Source organism: Arachis hypogaea, chromosome 17, assembly GCF_003086295.3.
Source record: "Arachis hypogaea cultivar Tifrunner chromosome 17, arahy.Tifrunner.gnm2.J5K5, whole genome shotgun sequence".
Lineage (NCBI taxonomy): Eukaryota > Viridiplantae > Streptophyta > Magnoliopsida > Fabales > Fabaceae > Arachis > Arachis hypogaea.
In genome coordinates this window covers 1,550,576-1,576,350 of record NC_092052.1, presented here as the reverse complement: position 1 = coordinate 1,576,350, position 25,775 = coordinate 1,550,576, and the positions used below count along the sequence as shown (strand labels likewise).

The 25,775-nt window shown below is 32.0% G+C and overlaps 2 protein-coding genes and 1 long non-coding RNA gene across 4 annotated transcripts; 1 reads left to right on the top strand and 2 right to left on the bottom strand.

Moving 5' to 3' along the window:
* Positions 1 to 13,262: 13,262 nt before the first annotated feature.
* On the bottom strand, positions 13,263 to 16,536 carry LOC112767015 (nicotinamide/nicotinic acid mononucleotide adenylyltransferase). 2 transcript variants are annotated; one of them, XM_025812900.3, is made up of 10 exons: positions 16,248 to 16,536; positions 16,091 to 16,161; positions 15,884 to 15,957; positions 15,381 to 15,466; positions 15,016 to 15,099; positions 14,800 to 14,884; positions 14,264 to 14,343; positions 13,827 to 13,928; positions 13,663 to 13,721; positions 13,263 to 13,559 (listed from the first exon to the last, which is right to left on the bottom strand). In XM_025812900.3, the coding sequence occupies exons 2-10, from the start codon at positions 16,156 to 16,158 to the stop codon at positions 13,457 to 13,459; spliced, it is 741 nt and encodes a 246-aa protein (XP_025668685.1). In that variant the 5' UTR covers positions 16,159 to 16,161; positions 16,248 to 16,536; the 3' UTR covers positions 13,263 to 13,456. The 2 variants fall into 2 exon arrangements, with proteins under 2 accessions (XP_025668685.1, XP_025668686.1); XM_025812901.2 differs by having other exon boundaries at positions 15,884 to 15,954; positions 16,248 to 16,531.
* A 286-nt stretch (positions 16,537 to 16,822) lies between these two features.
* LOC112766764 (probable L-type lectin-domain containing receptor kinase S.7) lies at positions 16,823 to 19,670 on the top strand. The gene is made up of 3 exons (XM_025812661.3): positions 16,823 to 18,306; positions 18,404 to 18,733; positions 18,892 to 19,670. Exons 1-3 carry the CDS (start codon positions 16,923 to 16,925, stop codon positions 19,332 to 19,334), a joined length of 2,157 nt encoding a protein of 718 aa, XP_025668446.1. The 5' UTR covers positions 16,823 to 16,922; the 3' UTR covers positions 19,335 to 19,670.
* Positions 19,671 to 24,129: 4,459 nt separating this feature from the next.
* On the bottom strand, positions 24,130 to 25,596 carry LOC112766644 (uncharacterized). Its single transcript, XR_003184470.3, has 2 exons — positions 25,184 to 25,596; positions 24,130 to 24,463 (listed from the first exon to the last, which is right to left on the bottom strand). It is a non-coding gene; the product is annotated as an uncharacterized lncRNA (long non-coding RNA).
* Positions 25,597 to 25,775: the final 179 nt, after the last annotated feature.

Sequence of the window (25,775 nt, the reverse complement as noted above, 5' to 3'; positions counted from 1 at the left end):
GTCTCTGAACGAACAAAAATAACCTGATTTGTCCAAACGAGAAACAGAAATCAAATTTCGTCTAAATGACGGTACATAAAATGTCTCTAATAAATCTAAGTAAAATCCACTCGTGGAACATAATCTAAAGGTTCCTATAGCTTTGACTGCAACTATATTGCCGTCTGCCACATAGATGTATCTTTCAGCATCACTTGGCGGTCGGGTCCATAGGCAACCCTGCATAGTAACACTTACATGAGTAGTAGCAGCAGAATCTACCCACCAAGTATCAACAAGGGCATAACTTAAACTAGCCTCAGAACAAATGAAAGTAAGAATTATACCCTTCTTTACACGTCAGGTGGCATATTTGGTACAATCCTTCTTCATGTGTCCCACCTTCTTACAAAAGAAACAAGTTGAAACTTGATCCTGTTTCTTAGCCTTTTTCTGCTGAGAAGGCACATCCGCAGTAGTATCACGCTTTGTTTTATACTGAGAAGATAAAGCCATGTGAGCACTTTCAGTCTTATCTTGCTATAGCCTCTCTTCTTCTTGCACACAGTGAGATATAAGCTCATTTAAGGACCAAGTGTCCTTCAGAGTGTTATAACTCACTTTGAATTGCCCAAAGTGTGCAGGAAGGAAAATCAAAATGAAATGCACGTGTAAATCTTTAGACAACTCTAACTTTAGTGCTTTCAATTTTGAAGCAAGATGAGACATTTCCATAATGTACTCCCTTATGTTCCCTTTACCTTTATACTTCATGAAAACAAGTTTGCTCAAAAGACTACTTGCCTCCGCCTTTTCATTCTTAATAAAAAAAATTTCAACATCCTTTAGGAACTGTTTGGCATCTTTATCCTTAGTAATTGAGCCCTGAAACGCCTCAGAAATTGAGCGTTTCATGATCATAATGCTCATTCGATTGGATTTCTCCCACTTCTCTATTTTAACCTCATTAAGGTTTTTCGGAGTGGAAGTGGGTTTCTCATCTCAAAGAGCTATATCTAGATCCATACAACCGAGGACAATCTCCACGGTATCCTTCCAAACTTTAAAGTTTGAACCATTCAGCATAGGAATATTGCTAATTTGTGCATAAACATTGGTAGCTAAAGCCATAGTTTCTGGATTAGAACAAAAGAACATGCAGTAAACATAAGTTAAATAATGAGAAAAATTCATATTGAGATATCTAGAACAACATTAATTTTCAATCTTTGAATAGAAAAATTAACTGTAAGTGATACTCTCATTGCAGTAATCAAATATTGTCAAAATTCCTGTCACACATTAAGCCTTTCTTTGGACCGACTTAATGCGCATATGGAAACTTAAACTTCGTAACCTATTTATTACTGCATATATTTTCTATTAATTGGCCAAACAATAACCTTCCTTTGGGCCGATTATTGACCACATAATTAATAGAAAATAAACAAAAATGTGCAATGCTTATTATTTGGCCAAACAATAAACTTCCTTTGGGCCGATTATTGTCCGCATAAATAATAAGCATTAATTTATTCTTAATTTGTTACCCAAACATGTATTTACTATCAATATGTGTATGTAATTCGACTAAATATAGACCTTCTTTTGGGCCGACCAATATTCGCATAAATTACATAACACCATATTCTTAATATTTTAAATAAATCAATTTTCACAAAAAAGGCTAATTTGGCAGCATATATAATAGTCAATCAATTTATTCCAAAACCAAATTTTTATAAAATTAATGGGTACAATAATCCTTATATCCTAAGAGAATAATTATTTAATTTTATACCAAATTAATGATAAACACAATTAAATTTAAAACAATCATAATAATACTCTACTAATATTTTAGAATAAATCAATTATTATTATATCAAAAAAATTGGATACGATGACATATATATTTTAAAACCAAATTAAATGCCAAGAGTTCATATTCGGTTGTAATGATATATATTTTAAATAATTGCAATTCAGGGCGTTCGCATTAAAAAAAGTTAATCTTTGTGCTCGTGGATCAGTACCAATTATATATGACGTGCACATACATATATATCTATCCATACAAAATAATATAAAACTGATATTTTTTATGACTAAATCATGGATGGTTCTGATATTATTTGTTGGAATAAATTAATTTTAATAATCTAAATTATCCATATTGAATCATCAAAAAATATATCATAATGGGGAAGCGTACCTTTATTCGTAAAAATTAGAAATTGATGGAAAGATTCAGTCTTGTAGTTCTTTCGATTTTCCTCAACCAAAGTCTTCTGTATTCTTAGGCGATTGAATTGTAACTCTTTTGATGAGAAAAGAACAACAAAAGACGGCTTTAGTATATTGGGGACCGAAACTCTGAAGGCCTATTTATATTTGAGTATGACACTCATTAAACCCTAAAACCCAAATAAAATAGTATCTAAAGTCCAAATCCAAAAAATAATTATTTAAAGAGCAAAAAATAATATCTGGTTTTATTCTCATTAAATTCCAAATCAAAAGTAATAATAACTTATTCAATTTAGTATTTATAACAATAAATGAGATCACCTTTATATAAGTCATTTAATTTAAAATAACATAATTTGTGATTATAATTAATATATATATTGTCTACAAACAAATTAAAAAATTAAAATAATTTTCTAAGACTTAATTCTTTTATTTATTTATTTCTCGAAGAGCAAGAACATGGAGACTGGTGGTTCTTCATCTCACCCTGGTGAACCTCAAAACTCAAGCCCTCGTAAAAGCCCCACTTTCGTTATTGTTTCTTATGGGTAATATATTTTTGTTATGACACTATAATCTATATTTATGAAAATATGACATTTTATTTGTAGATTCTTATAATTCTCTTCTTTTGTGCTTTATTTTGAGTTTGATTTTTCATAAATATTTAAGAAAGTTTTCAATTTCATATTAATTTCAATGGTTAACTCACTCCATTGTTCATCAGTTTTAAATAAAATGGGCTTTATTTTGAGTTTGATTTTTCACAAATTTTTAAGAAAGTTTTCAATTTCATATTGATTTCAATGGTTAACTCACTCCATTGGTCATCAATTTTAAATAAAATAATATTACAATATTGCGTATATATATAAATTTGTGTTTATTATTATTTTAGAAGAGTGTTAAAGACCAATAAATTTTATAATTTATAGTCATTAGTCATTATTAATATTTTTAATGGTATAAAATTATATCTAATAATATAAAGCGCAGTCGCTGATTATGCCACCTCACATTGATATAAGATTTTTTGTTGTGATAAGTTCAAAAAGACGTAGATGTCCATTCAATATATGGGCGGCTGATTTTCCCTATGAGAAATGAAGCTCCCAAACCAAAATGATATTAAATGAAGTTTTGAATGCTTGAACTTTTGTATCTATAAATAGGAGGCTAAAGTCTCAGGAGAATTACAACAACAAACAATAAACAACTCTCTCTCTCTCTTTTATGTTGCAATACTTCTCTCTCTCTCTTTATATTTTTATTCTTGTTACCTCTTCCTTATTTATTTAGTTATTTTATAACACGTATCAGCACGAAGCTCTAACGATATTTTAGGAAGACTTCAGGTAACAAATTTTTATTATGTCGAAACTCTTTCATCTTGAATTTAATGCTTTTGATATATCTGAAAATAATTATTTATCATGGATACTATATGCTAAAATCCGTCTTGATTCAATGGATCTTGAAGATACCATTAAGCCTGAAAATAATACATCCCAGAAGGTTAAAGCCAAAACCATGATTTTCTTTTGTTGTCATCTTGACGTATGATTGAAAAAATGAATATCCCACATTAAAAGATCCTACAGATCTGTGGAAAGACCTTGAAGAAAGGTACAATCATCAAAAGACGGTGATACCTCCTCAAGCCCGATATGTTAGAGAAAACTTTCTCAACCTTCCATGCCTCGAATATGCTCCTGCAGCAGCAGTATCGAGAAAAATGATTTAAAAATATTTTGAGCTAATTTCTTGCCTTCTTGTTGTTGAGCGCAACAATGAGTTACTCTTAAAAAATATTATGAAGCGCGTCCAGTTGACGCCACCCCATTTCCTGAAGCAAATGTGGCAAATTATAACCCCAGATGAGGTAAATGGCAAGGTTTTAATAACAAGAAAAATTATGGAAGGAAAATGAATTATGTTCACAAGAAAGGATCTCACCAGAAGTGGGATAAAGAAAGAAACAATGGGTAAAGTAAATCAATTGAGGATAAATGCTTCCGTTGTGGTGGAAAGGGCCATTGGTCACGTACCTGTCGTACCCCAAGGCACCTAGTTGATCTTTATCAAGCATCCTTGAAAAAGGATGACAAAGAAAATGAAATAAATTTTGTTTCAAATTATGAAAATTCCACCACTCATTATGATGTATCTAATTTTTTTGAGGATCCTGAAGAAAATATTGGCTATTTGATCAATGATGAAATAGTTTAATATGTGTGTTTGTTAAGTATTCATGTGAATAATTTTACTGTGCATGTACTTTTACTCATTTTATTATTATTATTATTATTATTTGTTTTTGAAGAAAAATGACAAGGACATATTCTGAAGATATTTGCCTTGCGGATAGTGCAAGTTTGCACACTATTCTTAAAAGTAATATATACCCATCTTGTGCCAAAAGAAGAATGTGTTAATACTATTATTGGCTCGGGTAATGTGATAGAAGGCTCCGAAAGAGCTATAATTTTGTTTCCTGGAGGAACAAAATTAATAATAAATAATGCACTATTGTCTACCAAGTCTCGAAGAAACTTATTGAGATTTAAAGATATTCGCCGAAATGGATATCATATTGAGACTATGAATAAGGGAAATCATGAGTACTTATGTATCACAACTCATGATTCAAATAAGAAAGTTATATTAGAAAAATTACCCTCGCTTTCATCTGGGTTATATTATACCAAAATTAGTGCAATTGAATCACATGCCATTGTAAACCAGAAGTTTACTAGTCCAAATGATTTCATAACTTGGCACGACCGATTGGGTCATCCGGGAACAACCGTGATGAGGAGAATTATTGAAAACTCACATGGACATTCACTAAAGAACCAGAAGATTCTTAAAACTAATGAATTTTGTTGTGCTGCATGTTATCAGGGAAAGTTAATTTTAAGACCATCACCAGTAAAGGTTGGATTTGAGTCCCCTAAATTCCTAGAAAGGATTCAAGATGATATATGTGGACCTATTCATCCATCATGTGAATCTTTTAGATATTTTATGGTCCTGATAGACGCATCTTCGAGATGGTCACATATGTGCTTATTGTCTTTTTGCAACCTGGCGTTTGCGAGATTACTGGCTCAAATTATTCGATTAAAAGCACAATTTCCAGAAAATTCAATCAAAACAATTCGTCTTAATAATGCTGGTGAATTTACTTCCCAAGCTTTTGATGCTTATTGTATGGCTAATGGAATAAGTGTTGAACATCCAGTAGCTTATGTTCACACACAAAATGGGTTAGCAGAATCACTTATTAAACGCCTCCAATTAATTGTTAGACCCTTACTTATGAGAACAAATCTTCCAACCTCAGTTTGGGGCATGCTATTTTACATGCCGCAGCACCTATTCGTTTGAGGCCAACGAGTTATCATCAGTTCTCTCCTATACAATTAGCTTTTGGCCAGCAGCTAAATGTTTCCCATCTAAGAATATTTGGGTGTGCGATATATGTTCCTATTACACCACCTAATCGTACCAAAATGGAACTCCAAAGAAAATTGGGGATATATGTTGGATATGATTCTCCCTCTATAGTGAGGTATCTTGAGATACAAATCGAAGATGTATTTAAAGCCCGGTTTGCAGATTGTCATTTTGATGAATCAAAATTTTCAACATTAGGGGGGAGAAAATAAGCTTCCTGAAAAGGAACTTAATTGGAATGCATCATCCTTGATTCATTTAGATCCTCGATTAGGGCAATGTGAACTAGAAGTTCAAAAGATTATACATTTGCAAAGAATAACAAATGAATTGCCTGATGCATTTTCCGATACAAAGAGGATAAATAAATCTTATATACTAGTGGAAAATGCCCCAATTCGAATTAATGTCCCAGTATGACAAGTAGCCACTGAAGCAAATTCATGCCAGAAGCGTGGCAGGCCTGTCGGTTCCAAAGACAAAAATCCTTGAAAGAGAAAAGAGATAAATACTATTCCTGTTGAAAAAGACATAGTAAAGACACCTGCAGTTGTCCAAAATTCTGATATAGTTTTAACGCCAGAAAACGTTCAGGTACCTGAGAATTGTGAAAATGACGAGATCTCGATAAATGATGTCTTTACAGAAAAGAAATGGAACCGAAATAAGACAATTGTCAATGAAATATTTGTATATAATGTGTCATTAAATATCATGCATGAAAGTAAGGATCTTGAGCCAAGATCAATCAAAGAATGTCGACAAAGAAATGATTGGCCAAAATGGGAAGAAGCCATGAAGGTTGAATTAGACTGACTTGCAAAACATGAAGTCTTTGGACCTGTAGTCCGTACACCTGAAGATATAAAACCTGTTGGATACCGATGGGTATTTGTGAGAAAACGAAATGAGAAAAATGAAGTTGTGCGCTACAAAACCTGACTTGTGGCACAAGGTTTTTCACAAAGGTCCGGTATAGATTATGAAGAAACGTATTTCCCTGTAGTGGATGCGATAACATTGTGTTATTTGGTCAGTTTATCTGCATATCATAAACTGCATATGCATTTAATGGATGTGGTAATAGCCTATTTATACGGTTCATTAGATCAGGATATCTATATGAAAGTCCTTGAAGGACTAAAGATATCTAAACCATCCAATGAATATTCGCAAGGGTTATACTCACTCAAATTGCAAAGATTTTTATATGGTCTGAAACAATCTGGACGAATATGGTATAATCGTCTTACTGAGTATCTGGCCAAAAATGGATTCAAGAATGATGATATTTGTCCATGTGTTTTCATAAAGAAATCTACATCTGGATTCATTATAATTGTTGTGTACGTTGATGATTTAAATATCATTGGGACTCCTGAAGAGATTCCAACAATTATAAAAACTCTAAAAGAAGAGTTTAAGATGAAAGATCTTGGAAAGACTAAATTTTGTCTCAGCCTGCAGATCGAGCATACAAAAAATGGGATCTTTATACATCAAACAACATACACAGAAAAGATTTTGAAAAGATTTTATATGAATAAGTCACATCCATTGAGTACCCAATGATCGTAAGATCTTTGGATGTGTAAAAGGATCAATTCCGCCCTAAAGAAGAGAATGAAGATATCATTGGTCCTGAAGTACCATATCTTAGTGCCATTGGAATACTAATGTATGTTGCTAATAATACACGACCCGGTATATCATTTGCTGTAAACTTACTAGCAAAGTATAGTTCCTCTCCAACCAGAAGACATTGGAGCGGAATCAAGCAAATCTTTCGATATCTTCATGGAACAATTGATATGGGATTGTTTTATCCCTATGGATCCAAGTCACAATTAGTTGGCTATGCAGATGCTGGCTACTTGTCTGATCCACATAAAGGAAGATCTCAAACAGGATACCTGTTTACATATGGTGGAACAGCTATATCATTGAGGTCCACGAAACAGACGATTGCTGCAACATCCTCTAATCATGCCGAAATACTAGCGATACATGAAGCTAGTCGCGAGTGTTTTTGGCTCAGGAGTTTGATCCAATATATTCTGTCATCATGTGGACTGATTGATCATAAGATAGCTCCAACTGTCCTGTTTGAAGATAATACAGCATGCATTGCTCAACTTAAAGGTGGATACATCAAAGGTGATAGAACAAAGCATATTTCTCCCAAATTCTTCTTCACTCATGATCTTCAAAATCAAGGGACAATTGATATCCAACAGATTCGCTCAAGTGACAATCTGGCAGATTTATTCACAAAGTCACTCCCAAAATCCTCCTTTGAAACATTGGTACATGAGATTGGGATGCGTCGATTTTGAGACATTAAATAATGTCGATAAGAGGGGGAGACTGTACTCTTTTTTCCTTGGTCAGGTTTTTTCCCATTGGGTTTTTCTTGACAAGTTTTTTAATGAGGCAGTCCCTATCACAAAGGATATTGTACTCTTTTTCCTTCACTAAGATTTTTTCCCACTGGATTTTTCTTTAGTAAGGTTTTAATGAGGCATAATCTTGAATGGTCATTCAAGGGGGAGTGTTGTGATAAGTTCAAAAGGACGTGGATGCCCATTCAATATATGGGCAGCTGATTTTCCCTATGAGAAATGAAGCTCCCAAGCCAAAATGATATTAAATGAAGTTTTGAATGTTTGAACTTTTGTATCTATAAATAGGAGGCTAAAGCCCGAAGAGAATTACAACAACAAGCAATAAACAACTCTCTTTCTCTCTCTTTTGCATTGCAATACTTCTCTCTATTTATATTTTTATTCTTGTTACCTCTTCCTTATTTATTTAGTTATTTTATAACATTTTTGTCCTTTCTTTCTTTTATGGAGTTTGTTGTCTTGACTTTGACTACCTTCTTCAGCTCCATTAAATTTTAATCCTCCATCTATTTTAATTTTATTAAATATTTCTACTATGTAAACGTCATCCAACTATAAGGTATGAGAATTTCTTAGGGAAAAGAAATGTAAAAGTAAATGGTTAAAGTATTTTTAATAATCTAACTATTTTTTTTCTAGATTGTTTTTTATTTTTGGTTTCTTTTAGACTTAAGTGTGCATAGGATCATGAGACAAATTATTCCAAAATCCAAAGTATGCAAAGATTTGTGATGACACCAAATTTTTTGAAAGAATTCAATCTGGCATGAATCTCATTGTTAGTCTTTACTATGCTAGCAAATTGTTAGTTGTTGTTCCATCAACTTTTTCTTTTTCCTTGAAAAATGTTGTGTTTTTTTTTTCTTTCGTACCTTATATTATTTTAGTGGATAGCATAGTGCACTAATTAATAACGATGAATCAACAATTTACATAATAGTTTGCAGCAAGATTTTAACAAACATCAGTTTAATCGATTGAACCAAATTGACACATAAATTTATAACCATTACAAGAAGACAAATATATATATATATATAAAGTATAGTTAAGCTTATGACTTGTCATTGTTTTCGTAATAGTAGTAATTCTTGCACTACCATCACCTTCCATAGTGGAGTTAATTTCTCCCAATGAGATGACTCATCCCTACTCCCTAGGAAAGAAGAAAACATTTATCCACTAAATGTAGTCTGTAACCAGAAAGAAATTGATCATGATTTGCACATTACTTTTTTTTTGTTATCATCAATATTTCATATATATATATATAAAAAGTTTATTTTGATGTGTTAATAATTATATATTTTTTAATTATATTCATTTATTTATGATTATTCATTTTAAATATACATATAAAATTATTTTATATTAATAATATATTAAAATTAAATTTATATAAAAAACATATAAGATGGAAGACAATTTAAAATTTATAGTAGGTATAAAATACGTTAAGACAAATGAAAAAATTAAGGATGTATGTAATATTTTTTATTTCGTAATATTTTAGCCTTTTATTCTTGTCTTTCTTTTATCCAAGTAAAAGATTTAAAATTTTATTATTACTTGATTCTTCCTCTAATTTCTCTCTCTATAAAACCTAGCATAGGATTCTGTAAAAAGATTATAGAAAAGTACGGAGTAGTAACATATTATCTGTTAATTTATTATTAATAATAATTAATTATTATATTTTAAACACATATATAAAGAGACATATTCAGAAAATATATTTATAAAGACATTTTTATTAAATATAACTATAAAAAAGATATTTTTATTAGACACATTTATAAAGATATTTTCATTAAACACAGTTATAAATAAGAGTTGACAGAAATTGGCAAAAATGTTGTTGATATCGTAGCGGGATTGAAAGATTATAGACATTTAATTTAAGCACTTGAGGCCCACAATTACGTATCCATGTAGGATAAATTAGAACCTAATAACAAAAGGAAAAAGTTTGGTAACAAAAAATTTTCAGCCATAATTAGCCAAAATTTTCTATAATTTACTTTATTTACATCACTTAATAACAGTTTTATCTTTTGGATAATGTTAAGTAGACAAAAAAAACAGTCAGAATTTGCCTTATTTAGCATTAATTAATTGTCGCAACAATTAATGAATGCTAAATAAGGAAAGTTATGGCTGTTTTTGGCTGATTTTCTTTGGTTACCAAACATTTCTGTTATTTTTTATCCCACTATCTTATCATTCCACTTATCATATTCTTATCAACTCCACTTATTAATCATATTAATTATAATATCATATTCTTTACTATTAGGTATTCTTGTAATCAATACTTAATATTATTTTTATAATTTAATTTTTATATTTAATAATAATAATAATAATAATAATGGACGGTAGTGATAATATATATTAATTGAGTTAATTGCACTTGATTCTTTGTTTCCCTTAAGGCATTTAATATTAAGGGTTAAGTACTGTTTTCGTCCCTAAGGTCTGGGGTGAAAATCAAATTCGTCCCATACCTTTTTTTGTTATTAAAATCATCCTTAACGTTACAAAACATTATGAAATCATCATTTTGTCTATAAACAAAATTTTTTAGATAATTTTACCCTTTAAATAAAAATAAAAAATATTTTAAAAAAATACCCCACCCACCCCACCCCACCCCTTATCACTACCTAAAATAGAAAAAAAAAAAAGAAAGCAAAAAACAAACAAAAGAAAAGAGAAATAGAGGGGAAGAAGAAAGAAAAGAGAGGTGACAGCAGGGAAGAGTGCGGCCGCCGCCGTCGCTGTCGCCATTGTGTCGTGACTAGAGAGAGAGACAAAACGAGGAGATGAGAGAGAGGACGAGAGAAGAGAGGAACAGAGGGAGAAGAAAGGAAAGGAAGAAGGAGGTGGTGACGGCAGGGAAGAGTGACGCCGGAGAGCTGCTCTATCGGCGTCGGGCTCCATCACCGTCGTCGAGCTTTTGGTGGTGAGGAGCTCTGTTCTTCTTCCTCGCTCGATCTGTCCTCTCCTCAGCCACAATTACGACGGCGACGGCGACGTGTTCTCAAATCTTGCCCTGAGGTTATGGAGCCACGTGGCACCGATTCCGTGCATGCTTAGATTGTGAAATTTGGTTTTGAGGAGTGGTGTGTTGTGGAAACGGCTCTTGTTGACTCCTACTCACGGAGTTTGGGTGGTTTGGGGAATGCGAGGAAGGTGTTCGATGAAATGTCTGAGAGAAATGTGGTGTCTCAGCGTGTCCGATCTTATTCTTAATATATATTCTTAAAATAAATTTAGATATAGTATATATTATTATTTATTAAAACAAAAAATATTTTAAATACTTGATATAATTAAAATAAGACATTAAAAATAATTTAAAAAATTTATTTATATTTTAATATCAATAAAATATTAAAATATTATTACGGTTTATCTAAAAAATACTTTATATTTTATATGTATGTGTGTCCCCGTGTTATGTAAGATTTTAAAATTCGCGTGTCGACGTGTTCCGTGTCCGTGTCAGTATATATATATATATATATATATATATATATATATATATATATATATATATATATATATATATATATATATATATATATATATATATATATATATATATATATATCAGTAATTACTTAAAAATTTACTTCTCATACAATTAGAAATAAGTCAATTCTTATTAAAATTCATAGTTGAAAAAGTTTTTTTAATTAATACAATTGTTACGGAGAAAAAATTAAAAATAATATAAAAAAAAGATAAATAATACTTTTTCGAATCGATTTCTAAAAAAAAATAATAAATTTTATTTAAATTGAGAATGGATCATTCTAACGATATTTAATATAAAATTCTTAAATTGACTATAAAATATTAAAAATTAAATTAAAAAGTATTATAAAGACAAATTTAATAATTGAGTGAGAACAAATAAATATTATTTTCATATACTATTCATACAAATTTTAAATTGGATCAAATTGGAGTGGGGCGCTTGCCCCCAGAGGCACATACATACATCCGTCAATGCTTATATATAAACTTGTGTTTATTATTATTATTATTATTATTATTATTATTATTATTATTATTATCTTATTCATGCATTCAGATATTTCTAGCGTTACACTGACTAGTTATAACTTATAACAGAATAATTGACTAGATCATATGTGCATTAAAGCACACTGATTATGCCACCTCACACAGTTATAAGATTTTTGTCCTTTTTTCTTTTATGGAGTTTGTTACCTTGACCTTGACCACCTTCATAATCTCCATTAAATTTTAATAAATTGAATATATATATATAATCCTCCATCTTTTTTAATTGTTATTAAATATTTCTACTATGTCAATGTCATCCAACTATAAGGTACGAGAATTTCTTAGAGAAAACAAATGTGAAAGTAAATGGTTAAAGTATTTTTAATAATGCAACTATTTTTTTTTTGACTTTATTTACTTTTTTAGTTTCTTTTAGACTCAAGAAGGAGGAAGCAACAGAAAGAAGAAAACCTGATAACGTTGCCCATGTCAAGCGTGCATAGGATATGAGACAAATTGTTCCAAAGCATGCAAAGATTTGTGATGACACCAAAGAAATTGTTCGTAGCTGCGTTTGTGAGTTCATAGGAATAGTTACCTACGAAGCAAATGGGCATTGTGACACCGAGCAACGTAGGACTCTTGCTGCTGAGGACATCATATGGGCCATGTCGAGCCTTGGTTTCGACAACTACGCCGAGCTTCTCAAGGCTCATCTTAGCCATGTGCGCTATATTGGCGCTGAGGCACACTACACTGATGCTCCTCAACGCCCTGACGAGAATGTTGCTCCACCACCAACCCCTACACGTGGGGGTGTTGGTGGACCAACATCCTTTGTGTGTAGGAGTGAGTATGACCCAAGGGAGACTGGGAAGGTTTGTGGTGGGTTCAGGTTGGGTGGTGGGGCTTGGTCAACTAGTGGTGACAATGTTGGAGGGAGTGAGTTTGATCCTCTTGCTTACCTCAATCGTGACAAGTTCCTTTGAGTTGGTAGAAGAACAAAGCAATGGTTAAGTAGTAGAATAGAACCATGCAATTGTAAGAACTACTATGGAATAAGAACATGCAAAACTTTTGACTCTGTTCATGGCTATTGTAATGAATTATTGTTGGCTAAGACTCTAATTATTCTTCAAAATACAGGGTAATTGAATTGAATGATTAAGAAGATGCTGAACGCAAGTTAAGGTAATATTGGTAACTTGCATGCAGTTTGATTTTCATCTAGTAATTGATTATTGAATATTGGCCTCATAGTTACATCACAATTCTTACAGATTATAAGGTGAATAAACCTCATCATATCACAACACTACTAATTATTTATCATCCAAGGTTAAGTATAATTTCTGATCTCTGATATAATCAATCACTTCATCTGCTGTCAGGTATTTTATTGATAATCCTCTTGCAATGCAGTCCCTGAAATTAGACAATTAGTAAAGACAGCAAAAACAAAATAATATGTCTTTTGTTAAATCACTGTACTAAACTCTTATAGAAGCAAACAAGGTCATAGGATTACCTTAATCTCGTTGAACTGATTTGGTTCGGTACAAGGTCATGCACAACTTTGATATTAGCCTAAAAATCGTAATGGCGAATTTGATGATAAGTATAAAAGCTAACTAGCAAAAGTTCATTCTGAAGTGATAAGCAATTTGGACAAGTTATATAAGTCTGATATACCTGATTCTCCTTCAAAATTTTATCATCGGATATAATCTTCTCAACATCCTGTCCTTCTCTGCGAATGCAGACTATTCCGTAATCTCTGCATATACTCTTAACCTAAAGTGAAATCACCAAATCATAGTCCATTACTTCCACAATCTATCACTAACAACTAACAAGCATATTTAAACTCTATCTGCTATTATCATATATAGGTGCTAGTAGAGGTAAACTTCTAAGCTCACTAATCTTATCAATTCTAACAATAAGACTCCACAGAAACATAACCAATCCAATTCCTATCTTTGAATTCCACAACCATCTGTGGATGGTTTTCAAAAATATTATGTGGTCCCATTAGAATTGCATTTATGTCCTAGATTCACCAAATGATTCAATGTGAAGCTATTGATATTATAAACAACATTTATATTTATGTATTGAATATTTACCTGGTCAGGAATCCAAAATCCTGGAATGCTAAAAGAATGAATCAGATCAGAACCACAGACAAGCATGACCTTGAGGGTTCCTGGACTAACAAATAAAAAGGCAAGTTATTCTATTTGAAATGTTTATAACGTGAAAAGAAAATATCAAAGTTTCTTTCTAGTCTACATCCCCATTTAATAACAATAAGCATCTAGAAAAACTGAAGGCTTTAGTAGAACACAATCAAAATAAGCTGGCTGACTATGTATTGTCGTAGCACCAAGAAATTCTGAAAAACTACAGGGAGTAAAACATGCCCTAATATTGAAACCAATTCAATAATTATTTAAATAACAAAGCGTTCAAAATGAAAACATAACCTTAAGCATTCAATTTTAAAATTTCATCAATAGTGGGGACTAGCGCTCTTAAAGGAGATTAAGATAACCACTATGCTTCTTCTTCTTTCCCTTGGTTTACATATTAACAGTGGGCTGGGGAGAAATCTTATACGGACAGAAACTTTTCTTTGTTAAAGTTTTGTTTTAGAACATACCTCTAGATATTAATCCTTTCCCACATATTGAACTGTGGACTCTGGACAGCACGGTTAAAGTGCGTTGATAGGTGCTTTGATTTGCCTATTGGAGTTACAACCATATAAAAATTCAAAATATGAGGAAATGAGGCCACCAGACCATTGTACTTCTCACATTTGCACGGGTGATAAAGGAATGTTTGCAAACTGGCAGATAGATAGGGGCTAATTTACCTCCCATGGATCAACCATTACAAAGTCTGAACTTTTGCATGCTAGATTACATAATTGCATTCGATGTTCAGCAGATATTAGGTTCTGTACCAGCATAAAAGAGGCAGAATATTAGAATGTGCAACTGCGAAGGAGATATATTCATTTAAAAAGGCGAATAAAAGAGAAATATTAATAGATGCATAAAAGAAAGTTAAGCTTTGTTCTCATAGAATTTCTACAAAATTAAAAATAAAATTTCAAGGAGTCTTCCAAATCTCAAATAGATTGCCTATTGACTCATAATAACTTCAGTGTTTCTCACATGGCAAGCATATATTCCCTTATTAAGAAGTTATACAGATGCACATTTGATAGTAGTGTACCTTTTTCTTATATGCATCGTTCACAGGAGACATGTAAGCTCCAATTACGCAGTAACCTTCTGAATTCAGTGCATCTCTTGCAAGCTCTAACGTTAATATCAATAAAAAGGAGGGGGAGGGGATTACATTATATAAATGAAGTAAAAAATGAATAAATACAAAAATAAAATACCAAGAAATTATATCAATGAATTTTCATTAAGTAGTAGTCGGGGAGACTAAAGGTAAAATTATGAACATAGATTGCTCCCCTCTGCTGATTTATTTAGTATAAACTCAGACCTCATAACTTAAGGAAGTTGACAATATAAGAAGACACCACATCCACATGTATAAATTGGTTCTCATCCAAATTCCACAACTTATTTGAACATTTTTGCAAAGCTTTTAATTTCAATAACAATTCTCATTCATCATATTAACTTTTCAGAGTTTAAAGCTACAAAGCACTGGCAACTCAGCTGTAAATAAGGAAAAGAAAGTGAGGCGTAAATGGAACTCACCGAACATTCGCAAATGCATGAAGGTAGGTGGATTGAAGCTCCCAGTAGCGACAAGAACAACATATATCTTACTGCTGATTTTTTGGACAGAGATACAGAAAGTATGTCATAAACTCAACAATTGATAGTGAAGTTCACAGAATAATTCAACCACAAAATTGACCATTACATTAACCAAAGAAATGCATAATAAGATAAGGAACATACTTGGTTGTGTTTGGAGAGGGTTCATTGTTGATCAAAGCTAATTTATCCACCGGCAACGGAATATCCATTAGCTAGAACACATTACAAACAAGAAATCATAAAGTTATAGTAGAAGCTGAAGAATGGAATTACGAATATGAAAGAAAGCAATGTTTACTTTTTCTTAATCAATGAAGCGTAGAAATCACGTCACTGATGTGATGAAGAAAGAAGAGAATTTCTCTAATGTTATTGGATTGGAATTGGAAGCTGGATGGCTACGGAGCGTAGAACCAACGGCAAAGTAGAGAAATGATGCACCAGATAAATAAGAAATGGAAGAGCCTTTGGGAACTTTTATCAAACACCTTGTGTGCTATACGATATACACCCACAAATCCAATTATATTATCCTTTCTTTATTTTTAGTTGCAAGTCAGCAAGTCCAGGAAACAAAACCCCACTCTAAACCAAGCACAGAGCAAGGTTCTACTTAGTTCTAATTTTTGTTAATATTTTTGGCCTTTTTGGCCATGTTTGTTGGATTTTGGGCCTGGAAATGAGTATATCTGGCCCAAGTAAAAGATGATGAAGTGAGTCATATAATATAATCTCTTCCTTTTTAAATGTGAATAATGTAATGTTTAACAGTATATTTATAACGGCTATATGGCAACATAAGCAGAATACAATACACCCTAATAATAATAATAAAATAATTCATTTTATAAAACGAAACAGAGGCGCCATCTTTGTAACGGTTTAAACTCCCTCTGTTTTCTGTTCCCACCATCTTCTTTTTCTCTTTACTCCATTCTTGGAGAAAACTATCTTCAACCTCTGTTTCTCAACCATGCACTCCACCATTCTAATAATCTTCTTCTTCTTTTTCTTCTTGTTAACCTCAACCTCATTGATTGTTTCAGCAGAGAACGTCAGTTTCGAATTCTCTTCTTTCACACTCCGAAACATAACCCTCGTCGGAGATTCCTACCTCAGGAACGGACTCGTCGGACTCACACGCGCCACCGACGTCCCCACCACCTCCTCCGGCGCCCTCCTCTACGACCACCCTATCCCTCTCTTCGACCCACCCACCAACACCACCTCCTCCTTCTCCACTACCTTCTCATTCTCCATCACCAACCTCAACCCTTCCTCCTTCGGCGACGGCATCGCCTTCTTCCTCTCCCCTTCCAACACCACCGCTTCCGCCACCGCCTCCCCCGCCGGTCGCCTCGGTCTTCCTACCTCCACGCGCTTCCTCGCCGTCGAATTCGACACGCGCGATGATTCCGCCTTCCACGACCCTAACCAGAACCACGTCGGCTTCAACTTCAACTCTTTGAACTCCATAGCCACCGTTGACCCTATAACCCACGGCATTGACCTTAAATCCGGCAACACAATAACGTCTTGGATCGATTACAGCACTGAAAAAGAAACCTTAACGGTTTTCTTGAGCTATTCTTCTTCTTCCAAACCCTCCAGCCCTGTTCTCACAGTGCGCAACGTCGATCTCTCCAAGCTCTTGAAAGAAGAAAGGGTTTACGTTGGATTCTCAGGCTCCACCAGTGGAAGCACCGAGGTTCACTTGATCGAGCGTTGGAGCTTCAAGAGCTTCGGTTTCGTCCCTAAAAGACAGAACTTGAACCCTCACAATGTTTCTGATAACACCGTTGGAGTAACGGGAAATGGTGCCACTGTTAATTTTCCACCTGCTACAACTTCTTCTTCTAATGACGGTATAGGTGATGGTGATGATGATGACGACGACGACGATGATGATGGAGATAGAAAGAACAAGAACAAGAGGAGGAAAATTGGTATTGCTGTTGCGGTTGCGGGTCCTGCGTTTTTCTTTGTTCTGTTCTCGATTTTGGTGTTCTTTGCGGTTCGAAAATGGAAGGGTATAAAGAGAGGTGGTAACAACAATAATTCTAAGATCAACAGTGTGACAAGTTTTAAGGCTGAATCGTTTGTTACGTGTCCAAGGCAATTTGATTACAAGGATCTGAAGACTGCAACGAGGGAGTTTCATCCAAGCAGAATCATTGGTCATGGCTCTTTTGGGACTGTATACAAAGCTTTCTTTGTGTCTTCTGGTACCATTGCTGCTGTTAAGAGATCAAGGCATTCTCATGAAGGGAAAACTGAGTTCCTTGCTGAGTTGTCAATCATTGCTGGTTTGAGGCACAAGAACTTGGTTCAGCTCCAAGGTTGGTGTGTTGAGAAAGGTGAGTGGATCCTTATGATGCTCAAACTTAAATTTGTAACTATTTTTTCATAAAATTGTCGAATTTATGTGTCTATACTTGTGTTCGTGCAATGTAGGTGAGTTGCTTCTTGTGTATGATTTCATGCCTAATGGAAGCTTGGACAAGATGCTATACAAGGAACCTGAGAGGGGAAGGTTGTTGAATTGGTCTCATAGGGTGAACATTGCTGTTGGTTTGGCTTCTGTTCTTGTTTACCTTCACCAAGAATGTGAACAAAGGGTGATTCATAGGGATATCAAAACTGGCAACATTTTGCTTGATGGGAATTTCAATCCAAGGTTGGGTGATTTTGGTTTGGCAAAGCTTATGGATCATGACAAGAGTCCTGTTTCTACTTTGACTGCTGGAACAATGGGGTACCTTGCACCTGAGTATCTTCAATATGGTAAAGCTCTATGATGCTCAAATGCTTTAGTTTTGCTCTGTATATGTGGCACAATCTATTAGTCTATCTGATATGTGGCACAATCTATGGTCTCTAATATAATTATTGAGGAAATTATTATCATGTTTAATAGTAGTGTTCATATTTGTTAAATATAGGTAAAGCGACCGATAAGACTGATGTGTTTAGCTATGGAGTGGTGATTCTTGAGGTGGCTTGTGGGAAGAGGCCAATTGAGAGGGAAGGGCAAAAGATGATGAATTTGGTGGATTGGGTTTGGGGGTTGCATTCTGAAGGGAAGGTTATTGATGCTGCAGATAAGAGGCTTAATGGTGAGTTTGTTGAGGAAGAGATGAGGAAGCTTTTGCTTTTGGGGTTGTGTTGTGCTAACCCAGATAGTGCTGAGAGGCCTTCAATGAGGAAGGTGCTTCAGATTCTCAACAATGAAGCTGCACCAATTAGTGTTCCTAAAGTGAAGCCAAGTTTAACCTTCTCTTCAGATTTGCCATGCACAATTGATGACATTGTGTCTGATACTGAAGAGTTCAACACCAGCCAGAGCATGTGTGAGATCAAGATTGATTCATCATCAAGTTGCTGAATTTATAATAATTCCAATTTGATTCTTTAATTCCTTTTTTTTTCTTTTGCCCTTTAATTCTTTGTGTAATGTTGCTGTTCCATAAGTCTGAATATGATGTGCAAGAAAAGTTGATGTCGTCATGGTTCATTGATTGAAGTTCAAAGCTAATCCATTGAACTTCATTGATTTCATGCTTTATATGTTCAAGGCACATAAGCTTAGGTAGTATAGTGTGTACACTTAAACTAATTTTTGTTTGCAAATTCCTTTTAAGTGTACAAAATTAAACCGTAAAGACCATTATTATGTATGCTTTCTTTTGATAGAAATGGAGCAGTTCATTATTATTTGGCATGGTTCACTGCAATATTTACAGAACATCTGTGTTTAAATTATTCTGTCCCATATGTACCTAAAAAAGTGGCATTTGACCATGTGAGTTTTGGAAAGAAAATGTCACCAAGAAATGGAACTTTTTGCAACGGCTATATGCATATGAGCATCATCATCATTGGAGTGTATACACAAGTACACATGAACTTTATTGAAAGGGACAAACTTCTTGAATTATGGATTACTAAAATCCAACATTAACTTCATCTATGGTGTAAAATCAGCTAAATTTGAACTGGATTTGGCATCAAGAGTTTCAATGGAACAAAGATTTTTATTAACATTTTTTTTTTGCGAGAGGGGCCTCCTCTTTTGAGAGAGTGAAATAGGGTTGTGTTATGATTAGCAAATAAGACATAAACAGAGACACTGTGTCTAAAAACACTGAATTAATGTATTTTGTGTCATTTTTAACAGAAATAATATATAAACACTAACAAGACACACAATTTATTTTTTATTATTTATTATTTTATTCAATTTTTATAATTATATTTTTTATCATTATATCTTTTTTTAAATTTTTTATAAAAAATATAAAATAAATTAAATTTTCATAATTTATTTTAATTTATTACCAAACAAAATACAAAAACATTCATATTTGTATTGTTGTCTTTGCGTCTTTGCGTTCATTGTCCTATCCTACGTTCATTGTCCTATTTGTTTTTGGACATGGAGGGCATGGATTAATTGACTTTAGAATTATGTTTTCAATATAGGAAGGTTTTACCACCGTATCAAAGTGATATTTGGATTTGGGTTTAGTAGGGGTGTCAAAAATCTCCATGAACTGTGGATTTCCACGGCTCCGAATGGAGCCCCAATGGTGAAAAATTTTTCTGTAGAAATGGGGATGGGGAGCGAAATTTTTCCGAAACAGGTGCGGAAACCTGAGCGAAAATCTCTGCCTATTTCCGATAATTTTTCGAATTTTTTAACTTAATAATCCTTACTTTATTTCTAATATAGAAATTTTTTTAGTAATTTTACTCATTAAAAAACCTTAACCCTGTTGTTCAAGATTTTATTTTATGGACTATGATTTGTTATGTTATATTTTTTGACTTATAATCTTAGATAAAATATATTTGTGTGTTTGTAATAATATTTTTTAGTTTATTTTTTTGATATTTTTTATTATAATTTCCATATGAATGTTAAACATAGAAAGATGGAGAGTGGGGCCTCCGAAAAATACGGGGGAACGCAAGGAATGGGAATAGGACAATTATTCCTCTATGGTGAAAAACAGAACGGAGACAGAAATTATTTCTGGGGGCAGGGACGGGAAGCAGGGAGGCATCCCCCGCTCCGCCCCCATTGACATCCCTAGGATTTACTTCTGATTGGTTTGTTGTTGGCGCAATCTAATCCTTTTAAATTGTGTGGTTAAAAATGTTTAATCTGGTTTGACCCACTTGACTTGGTTTTTTAACCTCTAAGTAACATTCAATTTTGAATTAAAGCACACTTATTAAATTTTAATATAGGGAACGGATGACAAAATTTTCCTTCGGAATTTGTAATGTCATATTTGGAATTTGTATCTTCCATTTTGAATTAATTGTTGGCCTATATTCCTATAATATATAAAGGCACAAGGAGTAGTCCCACTCCCATCACAACACATTTGTATTGAAGGGAAAAAAAATGAAGTCTTCCACCTTTGCCTTATTTCTAGTCTTCTCATTTCTCTTGGTAAAACTTCAAAATTTTTTTATCCATTTTATATAAATCCTTTTTAAGTTTTATGATATCAAACTATACACATAATTTGTTTCTCTTTTCTTTTTCTTCTCCCTTGTTTCTAGGTTGCAAATAATGTGTGCCATGGGAGAAAAGATCAAGGTGAATATTGGAAGGATATGATGGATAAGCAAACTATGCCTGAAGCAATCAAAGACCTTCTTGTTGAAGATCCACAAGTTTCATCATCACATGCAAGAAAAAATAAGGATCAATTTAGGAAGGACTTTGACATTAAGCCTAATGTCATACTCTATCACAGCCATGTTGGACCCAAGAAGCAGAAAGCATAAGTCTTTTGAAAAACGTTTTGTTTAAGTTTGTGACTCTGTGGAATAATCATGCATGTACTTAGTTAGTTCATGCACGTGTGTTAAGTATATTACTTTTGTTTTTTGTGAATGTTATGTTTTTTCTCCCTTTTTTTTCCTTCGCAAGTTATATCCAAAGGTGAAACAAGAAAGTCTGTACAATTAAGATGGTAACAACAAATTATATATTAAATATATATTTTTAAAAATTAGAGATTAAATTTTAAAGTATTTTGTTGTAGTTATTATTAAAAAATAATATACTTTTAGTTTTAACCGTTTGTTATTTTTATGTCTAAGTAATTTTTTATTTTTTTAATTATGAATGTTTATATTTTTTAAAAAATAAATAAGTTTAAAGATTAAATTTCTGACTTCAGCGGCTAACTCTGTCGCCATTGTATAATTGTTGCTTCCTTGATTCTCTGCATTCCCACACGAACAAATGAGTAAATGCTTCATTTATTTATTTATTTATTTTTTGAGGGAATGGTTCATCTCTTTGTACGTTGCATCTGTAAGTTTTTATTATGACGTTACATACTCCACAAGCAAGCACCTGCCGTTCAAAATTAAATTCAATTGATGATTTCTCTCCTCTTTTTCTTCTTTTATAAATTATGTTCATAAGTTTTAATTTATTTCACTTTGAGCAGATATGCTTAGAATTAAACTATTTCTTAATACTACATAGATTGTCTTTTTCCTTCGCTTTTACACATTATTCAACAAACAAAATAATTTTAAGCTTTCATGAGATCCATTTAGTCAAGTAAACAAAAAAAAAACTAATAAACAAGTATGTGAATCATCGATATAATCATGCTATGTAATTAGTGTAAATAAAATTGATTATTTATTTATTATAAATTTAATTCATTTATTATAATAAATTTAATTATTCTAATGATTAATTTTTTAATTAAAAAATATATAAATTAATATGTATAAATATATATAAATATACATTAATTAGTAATTAATTTTTAGTATATTAATAAAAATAGATTCTCTCAATTTTTTTTCAAACTTAATAAAGTGTTCACACTTAATTCTATAAATAAGATTAAAAAATATAAAAAATATTAAAAAATTAAAAAGTACACTTTATTTTTTCAATTAAAAAAATCTATTCTCATCTTTGATTAACAACCATATAAGATTATTAATTAAAAATGTTACTCAAGACAAATTCGTTTGTTCTGACTTTTAATATGCTAACATAGGTTTTAATTTGGAGTTTCAAGGAGATGATCATAGCAGAAAAATAGAACATTTTGGATGACACGTTGTAGACATGCACAGGAATTGATGCTACTCCTCCTAAAATAGAAGATGATAACAAGAAATATTGTACAATAATATTAATAAATAGAAGAAGATATTTTAAGAGTCATTTTCTCTAAAGCAGATATTAATTTCCACAAACCAATAAAAGAAAAAGTTGACTATAAACATTATCTTATCAGATCAGATCCTTATTTTCTCCTAAAGTAGCGACCGTATACATGAAAGGTTGGCACAAATATTGGTCTTTCTGAAAAAGCCAAATTACAGAAATTGACTTTAATTTCATGTTGCTGTTGCTTGATTTGATTCTGCTCCATCACCATCATCATTCTCGATCATTCTTAGCTTCTTGCACCGTACATACTTTCTAATAGTTATAAATACACATATACTAAAATAAAAATATTATTTGTACACTAAAATATAAATCAATTAATAAAATTAATTATTATATATATAATTTAATTTATTTTTAATATATATTTTATATTTTAATATATATTCTACAATAATAACTAATTTTAATATACACTTAATATAATTATATTAAAAATTATAAATTTCATATCAAGTCTCAAATATTAATCAAGATTTTTCACAAAGAGCCTCTATAACCATTAACACTATGGTTTTTCTGTTTGTGAACAAAAAACTAAACAGAGGAATATGATTATCATTATCCACATACTTTGCATGAAATCTTAAACTTTAGTTAAATCTTAATTTTTTAAAAAAAATAAGTGTTTTTACAATTAAAAATTAATGTTCAATATTTATTCTCATAATATATATTTATCATTTGAGTTCAATTAAAGAGTTAACCTTTAGTTATTTTTTAAATTATTAACTATAAATCCTAAATATTTAAACTAAAAAAGAACTTTTATAATGAAAAAAATAATTAATTAATATTATTGACTAATTAAAAATTAATTTTCAATACTTATCTTCTATCCCGACAAGTTAAAAATTAATCTGTCGTGGTACTGATCTTTATTTAAAGGTTTATTATTGGCCAATAAATTACTGCATTATGCACAAAACAGAATTCGAACTAGTAAACTAACCACTAAATCAACTCAACTCGATTTTATTCTCACTATTTTAGTAGAAAGAAAATTTATAACCTCATTACATACCTTGGCTAGTTGGCTTGAATGGTAATTAAGATATATAGTAGTGATTATTAAGAGAAAAAAAGATGTATACCATATAAACAAAGACAAAGATGATGACAAAAGAATAGAAAGCACACTCCCAACAAAGGTAAAAGATTCTTTGACCATTTCTCGGGTTGTGCTCTCTCTCTTCTGTCAACATTTATAATCTCCTCAACGTCCAAACACTTGTATATCATCCTCTTTTGCAACGTTTTGTGACCATTAATTGTATATCACTCTTCTCCTTGATCAACAAAATTAAAACAGCATCAACAATATATTCATCAGGTGAAACCATATACGCACACATATAGGCATACATATGCAGCTTTTGGTGCAATTAAATATGAAATTATTCTTGCTTAATAACTAATTTAATACGAAGTTATAGGAATAACATGGTTGAAGTCCTACTTAAGTACTCCTCCTCTTAAACCTAATGAAACACAGACAAGCGACGAGGTTATTAGAGGGATTAGGTAGAACTAGGGTTTAAGATATAATTATTAGGGTTTAAGTTATAAGGAGATGTGTTTATTATCTATCTTCTCCTTTTGCTATAACATTTTATATTAGGTGGAAACTCAAGTGCAGTCGACTTCACGTGAAGTAATAGTTGAAAGTCTTTAAATGGTTTGACTGACTAAATTTTTATCTAAAGGCTCTCGGCTATCAATTTCACGTGAAGTCGAACACACCTGAAGTTAAGAGTCATGAAATAATTTGACAAATTTAACTAAATTATCATTTAACGATGATCAATTATCAACTTCACATAAAATTAATTGTAGGTAAATTTTTATCATTCTAGATATATAAATCTTGATAAGGTAACAATACTATAGAATATCAAAAGTAATCTCTACAATGAGCTACTTCATCGCATCTATACTAAATATGCAAAATTAAAAGCAACGATGAATAATATAGATGGTTGATTAAGAAATAAGAATGAATAATTCACCTGCATATATGTATGTATCTGATCTTGTCTCTTCTTGAACATATTGATCATAAATTTAACTCTCTCTATATATAGAGTTAGATTTATTAGGAAAGATATATAGTAGAATAAATAAATCTGAGGAGAAGGGCACAAGATCTTAGAGGGGGAAAGAGAAAAATAATTTATAATGGAAAGGAAATTATTGATTGAAGAAGATGTATTGAGAATGAATGAATAAGGAGCTAAGATGAAATTGATGAAGGGTTTGAACTTTGAAGAGAGAGAGAAACGTATGAAACAGAAACTCTATCTGAAAGGTGCTAGAAAATCACCTTGGATAGGTCGCCATAGGTGGTGGTCTTATATATCAATGTCACAATATATTTAACCGACTATATGATATATGAGTGGTGTTTGATTTGGCTAAATGCATTTTGCTTATTGGCCTAGTTTTAATTTGTGTCTTCTCTTCATTACCTACTTATTATATAAAATTAATTAGATTTTATCTTAGCGTTTTGTATATATGGACAAAACATCTAATCTATTTTGTTATATATATTAAAAGGGTTTTTCTTTTTGAAAAATAATTAGTAGGTGTAAAAATTAG

Coding starts and splice junctions, on each gene's coding strand:
- LOC112766764 (XM_025812661.3), top strand. CDS start 16,923: ATGCACTCCACCATTCTAATAATCTTCTTCTTCTTTTTCTTCTTGTTA. Junction 18,307..18,403: donor AGGTTGGTGTGTTGAGAAAG/GTGAGTGGATCC, acceptor CGTGCAATGTAG/GTGAGTTGCTTCTTGTGTAT. Junction 18,734..18,891: donor ACCTGAGTATCTTCAATATG/GTAAAGCTCTAT, acceptor TGTTAAATATAG/GTAAAGCGACCGATAAGACT.
- LOC112767015 (XM_025812900.3), bottom strand. CDS start 16,158: ATGGATATTCCGTTGCCGGTGGATAAATTAGCTTTGATCAACAATGAA. Junction 15,958..16,090: donor CCCTCTCCAAACACAACCAA/GTATGTTCCTTA, acceptor CCAAAAAATCAG/CAGTAAGATATATGTTGTTC. Junction 14,344..14,799: donor GAAAGGATTAATATCTAGAG/GTATGTTCTAAA, acceptor TTGTTAGTCCAG/GAACCCTCAAGGTCATGCTT.